This window comes from Amphiura filiformis, chromosome 4 (assembly GCF_039555335.1).
Source record: "Amphiura filiformis chromosome 4, Afil_fr2py, whole genome shotgun sequence".
Lineage (NCBI taxonomy): Eukaryota > Metazoa > Echinodermata > Ophiuroidea > Amphilepidida > Amphiuridae > Amphiura > Amphiura filiformis.
In genome coordinates, this window is record NC_092631.1 from 62,322,557 (window position 1) to 62,333,778 (window position 11,222).

The 11,222-nt window shown below is 37.4% G+C and overlaps 1 protein-coding gene across 8 annotated transcripts in view; it reads right to left on the bottom strand.

The window, feature by feature from the left end:
• LOC140151174 (uncharacterized) overlaps positions 1-4,465 on the bottom strand; it is a 124,189-nt gene extending 119,724 nt beyond the window's left edge. For all 8 annotated transcript variants that reach the window (XM_072173429.1, XM_072173428.1, XM_072173423.1 and 5 more), the window contains exons 1-2: positions 4,214-4,465; positions 1,488-1,679 (exon numbers count right to left, since the gene is read on the bottom strand). In XM_072173429.1, coding sequence (XP_072029530.1) covers positions 1,488-1,679; positions 4,214-4,284 — 263 coding nt within the window. In that variant the 5' untranslated portion in view covers positions 4,285-4,465. The remainder of the gene's footprint in view (positions 1-1,487; positions 1,680-4,213) is intronic.
• Between the last annotated feature and the right edge of the window lie 6,757 nt (positions 4,466-11,222).

Here is an 11,222-nt window from a genome sequence, read left to right on the forward strand (position 1 = left end):
AAGCTGAAGTTAGTTAAATGTATAATTATTATAGAAAACATACGACCATGTTTGCTCACAGTTATAGATGTAACCATTTTAGTGATCGTGACATGTATTTTTTGCGCACCATAAACATTCATTTTTTCCGCAATAATTCTACTTTTACACGTTTTTATTTGTTTTATACACATGTTTCGTATTTTATCTATGGACTTAAGATGAGAATTTCGAGAAATGACTCGTGTATTCCATATTTAGAGTGTTTTCCAAAAAACCCGAATTTGCCGGCCTATTTTGTAACGTCACGTCGGTAATAATTACCGGAAGTGAGCTAAGTTGTAGTAGTTCTGTAGATCGGTGTCTTCAGATACCCCTTATTTTATATTACATCTATTCTCCATTAGAGAATGAATTTGGAGAAAACCTTCTGATAGTTACAAACACTCGTTGAGCAGCAAGTTTTTAATCCGATAAGCTGATTATCTATTTGTTTTCATGAATTGGAAGACATTCTTTGATGTATTACTGAGCTCAATCATCTGAAATTACTGGAGCGTGAGTCACCCAGGCTGGTGGCTCAGCATAGTATTTTATTAACAGAAGGTTTTCTCCAAATTCATTTCCAAATGCAACTTTCTGGAGAAAATGTATCTAATTATCTTATCCGTATTCGTGCGTGTATTGTTGAAAATGAATAATCAAGAGATTGGTATAATTTGACAATGGCGACAAAGGGGTTAGAAGTGGGCCAATTTGAGTCACATTTTGGCGAAATTAAATTATGTGTGGTTGTGAAGTGCCTGGAGGTTAGTGAAATTCTGCCATTCAACATATCCAGGACATGTATACACGTAAATCTCCCGTGTACATAGACTACTTAATAGTAGTAGTTGTAGTGCGAAGTCGAAGCGTTGGTTTAATGCGATGGCCAATTAAAAGGGCATTTCGTGATCCACAGCCTCATCCCCCCACTTTTCTCCAAAACAAGTTGAGATTTTTATACCACTGGACACCTCTGGTTACATAATGTTAATGAACCAAAAATTTCTTGCAGATTTATTCGTTTACCAAAAATATCGTCAAATTTTAATTTCGTTCTGGTATTGCAGAACGAAATTACAACAGTGGCCTATGGAGCAGTATAATATACATAATCATGCATAACTCGCTAACGCAAAATTGTAATCAACTGAAATTTTGGGAATACATTTTTTTTCGTGGATATCTAATGATAGGGAGCCTCGACAAACATGATAAAATTAATCTGTTCTTTTCATTCTCGATCATTAACCTTTGGAAATTGGAACATTTCACATGCATTCTGTTTGTCTCAATGCCCTCTAGGCAATCTCGGGCCATATAAATTTAAATCGTGAAACCGTAGAACGATCTGTTGGTCAGCATAGATATTGAATAAAATTGAATCCCATCACATCAGTTCAAAGCTGCACCCTTTTTTGAAATACTGGTTATCAGCTACTTAAAATGTATATAGTATAACTTACCGTTTAATATGATATTTTGATCCATCAACGGAAACTATCTCGTCGCCAGTTTTTAGTTCGTCATTGCCGATGTCCATTTCAACCGTTTCCGCTGTCATGATATTTTCCGTCACAGGTCTTACCACTGTACGTGTTTCTGGACATCGATGTTCACGGGTACGATTGGTCCCGGCGTACATTGTCATGATTCCCCTTAAAATAATAAGAAAAATAAGCTCTGTTTAAATGAAGCGCCTAAAGTCAGGTGGTTGATAACGAACTGTACAACGACGGCTAAATTGTGCCTTTTGTGCTTCGGCTACTCAATCACACCCTTGGATTGTATGGGAACAAAAGGTACCGCTCGCTCATGTAGGCGCTTTCACGTGACTTTCGTTTGATCACTTATTGCCTATTAATACGCTGTCAGGTCAGTTACCGATTTAATGTCGGGACCCTTTTGTCCCGAACAAAAGGTAACTTTCGAGGAAAATCAAATCGGCAGAAAGGAACAATGCGTTACGTAATCTATTGCTTCTCCATCGTTAATAGCTCCATGGATGTACATACCTAGACAAAATGCAATGCTTTGTAACCCACCACTTGAACAGGATTTAAAGCCATATTATAACATTTCCATACAAAAAAGATTAGTATTTCTTTGCCATAAAATGTTAGCTTTTATTATCAGATATGTCCCCATTTAATTTTGAGCCGAACCACTGAGGTAAATCAAACAAAATTGGAGTTTACTGCCAGCGCCGATGTCACTAATGTGTATCACTCCGTCGGTTGTGTTCCGGTACTATCCTATCCTTTGGTGTGTATATCCGTCCCGCACGTACTGTGTAGTGAATATCGTGTACGTGTTCGACTAATATTTCCATCGTAATAATAAAACGACGGTTTCTGCGTTTTATTTAAAATCCGAGATTTTGACACAACTACAGCACCTCTAATCTAGATTTTGCAGGGTATGTTTGTACAATATGATCGTGTAAAAACCAGAATTTTGAACAATATTGAGGGCATTTTACTCAGCAAATGTTATAATATGGCTTTAACCAAAAGCAAAATAAAGACTAGTGCTATTTAAGGATTCTATTGATTGGTTTAAACGGTGTTTGACCGAGGAAATAAATTTCATAGTAAAAGAGTTGTATCCCTGAAGTTCTGCCTGTCTGACCTCTTCAGGACAAAGTACCTAAGTATGAGACATGTAGGCCGCCCTTGCCTACTGATGGCTCTGAAAAGAGCCGTTCACTGAAGACTGTCCCTGTCAAGTGATCTGCTAATTTTTGGTGGCTGAAACACTTTGACCAAGTTTCTAGGTAAAACTATGCGAAATAAGAGTACCTTGAACATTCATTTATGCATGTTTTTTATATATATATTTAAGAAATAAAGGGTAATGCATGATCCTTTACACGAAATAATGTGTCCGAGGCAGTAAAAACGTAAATAATGGGTGAGGCGCAGCCGAACCCATTATTTAAACGATTTACTGCCGAGGACACATTATTTGCGTGTAAAGGATAATGCTGCATTTATTTCTATTCTATTACCACAAAATAGTGCGATTTAAAGAGAAAATATCACATTTTTTGCCCTGAATATTTCAAGTTGTTTACCTCAAGGTGTAGCGCCTACACGTAGCCAAAACGTATGCACATTCCAATAACACAACCTAACATTCCATTCTCCCCTATAAGCAGGTATGCACATACAATAACACACCCCTGACATTCCATTCTCCCCTACATAAGCAGGTGTGATGTGCGCTTTGCTGTGCGCTGTGATGATATAAGAACATAAAGTTTGTTGCCCTTGACACTTTATCGCTAATTAATGGTCTGTCACGTGGCGCGTTTCAACAAATCACAGTGCGCGATTTTGAATAATGGGTCGTGGGGGTAATAGAATGCATATTAATGAACCTTTCAGTCATTTGAGCTCATTAACTACATTGATTATTTATACAAAACAATAAGATAAGTAAATATAAATTGATGTATTGTGAAAACCGTATGTCCGATTTGATTCAAACAAAATTTTATTGATCAGCGTACTTTCCCCTACTCGATTAATCTATTGAAAACATTCTCGGACCATTATAGGTTAATAAAAGCGTATCACTTGTTGGGAGTGATATTGTACAAAATAATGCACGCGTACTGAGATGTTGATGTGTCTAATGCACGAGCCCCGAAGGGGGAGTGCATTACATCTCAGTACTAAAAAATCCCGTGATTTTTGTAATTTTTATATCAAAATTGTCACTAAAACTAGCTTCACTTTTGGCGAAAATTAGATTTTGGTACCAACATTTTCATAAAATAATGCGCTTTCTTTCCCCGGGTAAGTTACTAAGGAGATTGGTTAATCTACGATTACTTAAGTCATTTAGGTGGAAATGGAAACACAACTTGTACCCGGGACTTACTTAAACGTTTCTGCATGTCGGATAAAATACCTTAGGTACAAATATATTTTACAGAATAGAAAGGAATCGTAAATCATTACGGGTCTGAAAAGGATTTTGTTTGAACTGGTCGTTTTAAGGGTAGATTTGGTCGAAGCAGCCAAAAAATCGATTTCATTATATAAATCAATATATTATTGAAAAATTAAACTCATAATGGCGCGCATAATATGTTTGTTTTTTCAACGTTTATATGCGCTGAAAACTTGTTCAATGGATCATTATAAATCACAATCAAAAAACATATATATAATTCAAAACTTACTCGTGTGCTGCTACATTTGTCACGTCGATCATTAACGCCAAAACGGCGAAATAGAACGGATACCAAGCCATAGTCACCACTTATTAGGACTCCTTCTTCTTAGCTGCTACCTCTCCCTCTCTTCGCTCTCGTGGAAGCGATCTGGGTTTGCAGGTCTATGATTTTGGTTTACAGTACACCCGTGTAACAGATATATACTCCAAAAGAGCATCAGACAAAACGAGCAATGCAGCGTTATGTCGTTGGTTTTCCGGCCATATGTAATTACGTGGCAAAAATTAGCAAATTTCGTTTTAAAAGTTATAATTACGCATTTCAGATGATGTTTGCGATTGGTTCATTTGATATTTGCACGTGAAGAAATTATACTGATTGGGCGATTATCACGACCATCCCTGATTTATTGTATTATTAATGCAAACTTTTTTGCTAGCTAACAGGTGTCATTTGTTGTTGCCAATTGTTTTGTAATACATAATAGTATCCGGCTTGACATCTGTCAATTTGGCTTTTTGTTCTTACAGAGTTAGCAAATTAATGTGGTTGTATAGTTGGTAGAACATTAAGTACTACTGTACTATAATAAGTGTAAGTAAAAATATTAATTGCATTGACTTTGCTATTTTTAACTTTTATTTTTGCTATGTTTGTTTGTTTGTTTGTTTGTGAATTTGTGACTTTGTGTCTTTAGTTTGTTAGTATTAGTTTTAATCTCCTGGTTGTTTATTTATTTTTAATTAATTAATTAATTAATTAATTATTTAATTATTTAATTATTTATTTATTTATTTATTTATTTATTTATTTATTTATTTATTTATTTATTTATTTATTTATTTATTTATTTATTTATTTATTTATAACAAGTTTACTTTACAAGTGACTAACTTTGGAATTTAGAGTGCTCAAACCCATTACAGGTGAGCTATAGAAACAAATTCAAACTAGTGGCAAATGGTGGTCACAGACCACAAACCTAGCTGGGGCATGTTGGTGTTTTGGAGGTATCTGACCCCTGCAAAATATTCCGAAAATGTTCCCCTGGTCATGAGGTTTGTTGTCACCGAGTTTGAGTCCCATATGACTTACAGATGCCCAGAAAATTAAATTAATTTGACCCAGATGACGTTTGACCTGACCCCTGTACAGCGTTCTAAAGTGTTCCCCTGAGTCAGTAAATTTGTTATCACAGAGTTTGAGCCCCGTACCCCTTACAGAAAATTTGACCTCTGCATGACCTTTGACCTGACCCCTGCAAACTGTTCCCCTGTTCATGAGATTTGTTGTCACTGAGTTTGAGCCCCATACCCCATACAGATATCCAGAAAATGAAATTTAAACAGTTAACCTTTGACATGACCCCTGCAAACTGTTCCAAAATATTCCCCTGGTCATTAAGTTTGTTGTCACAGAGTTTGAGCCCTTTACCCCTTACAGATGTCCAGAAAATGCATTTCTAAAATTTGACCTCTGCATGACCTTTGACCTGACCCCTGTAAAATGTTCCCCTGGTCATGAGATTTGTTGTCACTGAGTGTGAGCCCCACACCCCTTGCAGATATCGAGAGAAGGCAAAATACCTTTACCTCCTTAATGACCTTTGACCCCAATTCTGTGTGCAAGGTATAGGCACTGGGTAAAGCCGATGCACATGTGTAAGTGACGTCATTGTGCTATGTAATATGTGGCAGAAGAAGCATTTTGAAGGTATTTGATTATATACCGATAATGCCCCCTTAATGACCTTTGACCCCAATTATGTTTGCACCCTATGGGCACTGGATATAGCCGATACATATGTGCAAGTTACGTAACTGTAGGGTGTAACATGTAGGAGGAGAAGCATTTTGAAATTTATTGCCAGAAAGAAGAAGAAGAAAGAAGAAAGATCGGATAGCAAAACAGTATTTAGCTTGGGGGTTGGAAACCCCAGTTAATAGTATTAATGGCAAGGCAACCGTTTTAATAGTTTGGGAATACACTCACTTACGATCATCAGGTTACCCAATGATCGTAAGTGAGGGTATTCCGTGAAACTTTAAGTAACGGTTGCCTTGCCAGAGGTCTATACTTTGAATTTGTTTGTATTTATTTATTTATTTATTTATTTATGTATTAGCCTACATAATGTCTATGAAGTGGGTAAGGAAATAAACCCTTTAAGGTTTCTGTCTACAGTCATAGATTGATTCACTTTATCATAATAAAAAACTACTTAAAGAAATCAAAGATGTTAAAATTGTAGTGTAATGAATGACCAATGAAAAGAATTGTGATCCGTCATTAAACAAACCTGTTATATCAATTTTAAAATTGATAGTATTTTGGTATTACACTCAGGCTCTGCATGTTCTGTATTTTATTATTGTATTTTTTCATTATTAAGCTCAGTCTCATATAAATGTTAAGGGGATTTGTTTAAGGCCTCTTGGCCTTCTCAGCACCTTCTTTTTCAATTGTTGTATTTGTCGTTGTTGTTGTTGTATTTGAATAAAACAAAAAGATTTGATTGATTGATTCATTCATTCATTCATTCATTCACTCATTCATTCATTGGGTACGTGGCATTGTAACGTACTTCATACATGTTTGTATTTTAATTTACTGTGAGCTTGCAAACCATTGTTGATGCTATTTCAGATACATCAAGAAAGAATATGTTCATAAATTTATTGTCCTTACTCTAGACCTATTTGCTGGCATTTCTTTTTCTCAGCACAAAAGTATTTCTTTTTCACAACATTACTGTACATTGTCTGTAAACTGAATTTTATACTGCAACGCCGATATTTTTTATGAAAAACAATTAAACATATGCTGTAGTTTAATGGACCATGTCGTTATCTCACGTCGAACATATGTGACGACTAATGCATGGTTTCATCGATTTTATCGGCGATTTTACAAGTTGAGTTGCTGTAAACAATTGGGAACATTGTGGTAAGCAATTACAAACATGCAACGTGCACGAAGATGGCTATATATCAACCCTATCCCCATATCATTGTATTTTTGTTACTTCCAAATAACGATTTTGGGTAGCAGTCAAAAGATATGATTTCAGGCTAATAATTTTCAATTTTACCCTACTTGGGCCCAAAACATGGTGTTTTCCGGCTAAAAGGAAGATGCAAAGGACAATTATTGCTTCAATTTTCTTCTATTAGGATTTTAGGGGAAACGCCCCATGAAACCCCTTGAGCCCCCTTGAAACCACGCCAACACACCCACCCACCCCTTTCCGCCGCATATCCATTGATCCCTTCCTTGAACTCTTCAATCCTGTCTCATAAGGAACTCTTAATAAGACGGGTCATAAGAGGAGCATAACCTAGCGGTGTTCGCACTCAAATATTAAAACAAATAAAGATGACACACAAGAGGAATGGTATGGGTTATATAAAGGAGATCCTAAGGGTTGATAATAATAATATTTATTTGAATTACCAAAATACAAACAATAGACTATTAAAGCAAATAGTAATTCAGGAAAGAAAAATCTTCCGGTAATTCCAAAACAACGTGATTTCCTTTGCTGTCGTATAACATATATACGACGTAAAAGTTAACAAATAAATAAAATAAATACAAAATTGATTAAGAGTCTAGATAACTGGATTGCATAGATGGATAAAAGTCTCTATACAGGGGATACGCAACAAAAATACCAAATTTGAGCAAACACAACGTTCGCAAAATATGCATGCAATGACAAGCTGCGGTTACCTGGCCTCCCCCTGAACACTGCCACATTCAACTACAGTGTATACAGTAGTCTACTTATCATCAAATACAATGAAATATTATAGACAATATGTTCAACAGATAATTTTATGTAGTAAAATGTACTGATTTGTGAAATCAGCGGTAACGGTAATACTCAACTTGTAGAATCGATGAAATCATACATTAGGCGTCACATCACTAGGAGACAATTTTCTGTGAAAAATCTGTGACTGGTTGAAAAATCCGTGAAAAATCTGTGTTAGATTACAGATTTTGCACAGATTTATCAACCGATCACAGATTTTTGTCTCCAAGTGATATGCATGTTTGTGATTTTGTATTCGGGAGCGGGAAGACGCCCCCAAACTTTCGTGTTTTTATTTATTTATTTATTTATTTCATTTATTTATTTATTTATTTATTTTATTCATTTATTTATTTATTTATTTATTTATTTATTTATTTATTTATTTATTTATTTATTTATTTATTTATTTATTTATTTATTTATTTATTTATTTATCACCTTTTATCTTTACGGTAGGCTGACGGGAATGTGAAGGGAGTGCGTTCCATATGCGGGCTGTAGATGGAACGAAGGACCTTTCATCATCTTGGAATTTGTACTGCAAGGAAAAGCGAAGACGAAGGACAGTCCGGAGCTGGACAGGAAGTAGTTGGCACAATTATAGCTCCGGAACATAGTACATTCGATGGAACTTAGTGGTTGCACTATAAACTGCCCTACACATAGTGTTATCGCCCCGATATCTTCATGGCAGAAATTGCCATGATGGTAGACCGAATCCACTTGTTCTTAAATAGCCACACATTTTGTTCCGACCTGCTTAATAGTTTTGAGACGCATAATGGGCCGAGGAACATCCGACTAAGGCTATTGACAATAGGCCGGTGAACCTCTGTAGATCTCAGTGAGCCTGGTACGTCATCTGCATTAGACTGCCTCCACCAGTGGTCCACATTGCGCTTGTAACGTGCTATGTTTCGTTACCCCGATTGTTTACGAATGAGGGCAGCTGTCATTTTTTAAATGTATTCAATCTGAATTTTTGTCAGTTTTGAGTTCAAAACACACGGTTCTTTGTCAATACGCTCGCTAACGACTATCATGTTCTTTCAACACATATGTTCAAGTGCAAGCCTTAAAATCAGCTTCTTTAGAAAACAAAAATTACGGGAGATATTCATCATTTTCAAACCCCGGCATTCAAAGATTTATCGTCTGAATATCAAATCGTGTATAGCACATTCACGCGTATCGATCCCGGGTATTGCTTTTAGATTCTCTGCTGTACAATGTAATTATTTACCAGGCGAAGTCGGTGTGCTACGGTGGACCTAAGGCTGAATTTGTAGGGAGGAGGAATTCTTTCCCAGGGCAATCCATGATGCGAATGGCAGCAAGCCTCTGGATATGGACTGCATCAAGCTTTGACTGTGATAGGAATCCGTGCCCCATGCCATGCCGTACACGTGCTAACATACCCTCTCTGAGTAGACACCGGATAGGGTGTAGCTTGACAGAGGAGACCAGTACGCTCGGGGAGTACGCTGTGCCGCTGTCTTTGAAATCGTGGTGATTCCAAGATAAATCTGTAATCTCTGCTGAGGATGAGTCCAAGACGTTCCACACTATATGCCTCTAGAAGCTTTGTATACCACAGAGGCTAAGGTGGCTGCCTACAGAATCGCTACGGTTGGAAACTGTGATGTATTGACACTTATTAGTATATTAACGTAGGTCTTGGTGGAGGTATGTAGCAGCAGCTTGTCTGTACTCACTCGACTCGATGAAGGTCATCAGGGTAACATCTTCAGCACAAGAATGAAGTATTTGTCAGCCTAAGGCTAATTGACTTTTATTTAAGTTTAATATTTATTGCACGAAAAAATGTGAAAGGAGTGAGACATGGGCTGTGGGGTGTATGTGGGGTGTATGTGGGGGCGGGGTGTGTGAGTGAGGGGGTTAGGGGAGAGAAAAAGAGAAACAGAGGAGAGAGAGTGGATTGGAAGAGGGAAGGAAGGGGATGGGAGAGCTCGAATAGTACAGTGTATGGCATTACAACAAGTTGCAATAGACCGATTGATAAACTCTAATGACCTGTGACACCATCACCCAATTTACATCTCGCCGTGATTTGATAGTGTATTTACCCTTTATTATGCTAAATAGCTTTCCCGATAGCAGCTTACATATTTATGGAAACGTTGGAACAACAGGCAATCGCTACAGCTCGCCTCGATTGCAGACCGAAGTTGTGGCTTCGTTACGTAGATGATGTGATGGAAGTGATAAACAAAGACGGCGTTCACCACATCAATCAGGTTGGTAAGTCTGGCTCCATCAAATTTACTTTTGAGCAAGAAACGCAAGGTTCTCTACCTATTCTGAATACGTTGATTGTAAGGAAAGAAGATGGTACGGTTAAACCCATGGTCTACCGCAAACCAACGCTCACCGACTAAAACCTCAATTATCAGTCCCATCATCCTCTGCACCAAGAACTTGGGGTCATACGATCGTTGTACTACAGAAAGGACACTATAGTGACAGAAAAGGAGGATAAAGTTGAAGAAGAAAAGAAAGTCCAGAAAGCCCTTCAAACTTGTGGTTATCCTAGTTGGACATTTGAAAAAGTGAAAGATCACATACAACTGTTAAGTCAAAGAAAGCGACAAAAAAGACAGAGGAAAACAACAAGAGTATACAGGTATGGTTGTTCTACCATTATGTGAATGGTGTCACGGAAAGAGAGTCCAGAGTAATAAAGAACTATAATATCTCCACAGCTATGAGACCGCACATCAGACCCTCAGAAAGCAACTGTTCCATCCAAAAGATAAGTGAGACTCTTACAACACCACTGCAAGAACTGTAACTTGTCTTATATTGGTGAAACAGGAAGGAAATTCGGTACGCGATTAGAAGAACACAAAAGTGTAGTGGAGAAAGTCAGCAACACAGTGGTCACTAGAGCACAGTCGGCTATAACAGATCATGTTGTTGACAAGAATCACGTCATTGGGTGAGGGACGCTAAGGTCATTGGCACGGAGCAAGAAAGATAAAAAAACCCGCTGGATTAAGGAAGCTGTAGAAATACGAAAGATGGTGCTTACGACTATGAACAGGGACCGTGTTACCGCGGAATTGCCCTTCCACACAACATAACACAATATTATGTTTTGATGAATCCAACTCCTGTCCCTCCTAGTCTTCACATTGCTGGGATTGAGCTTGAGGTGGTGTCTGAGACTAAGCT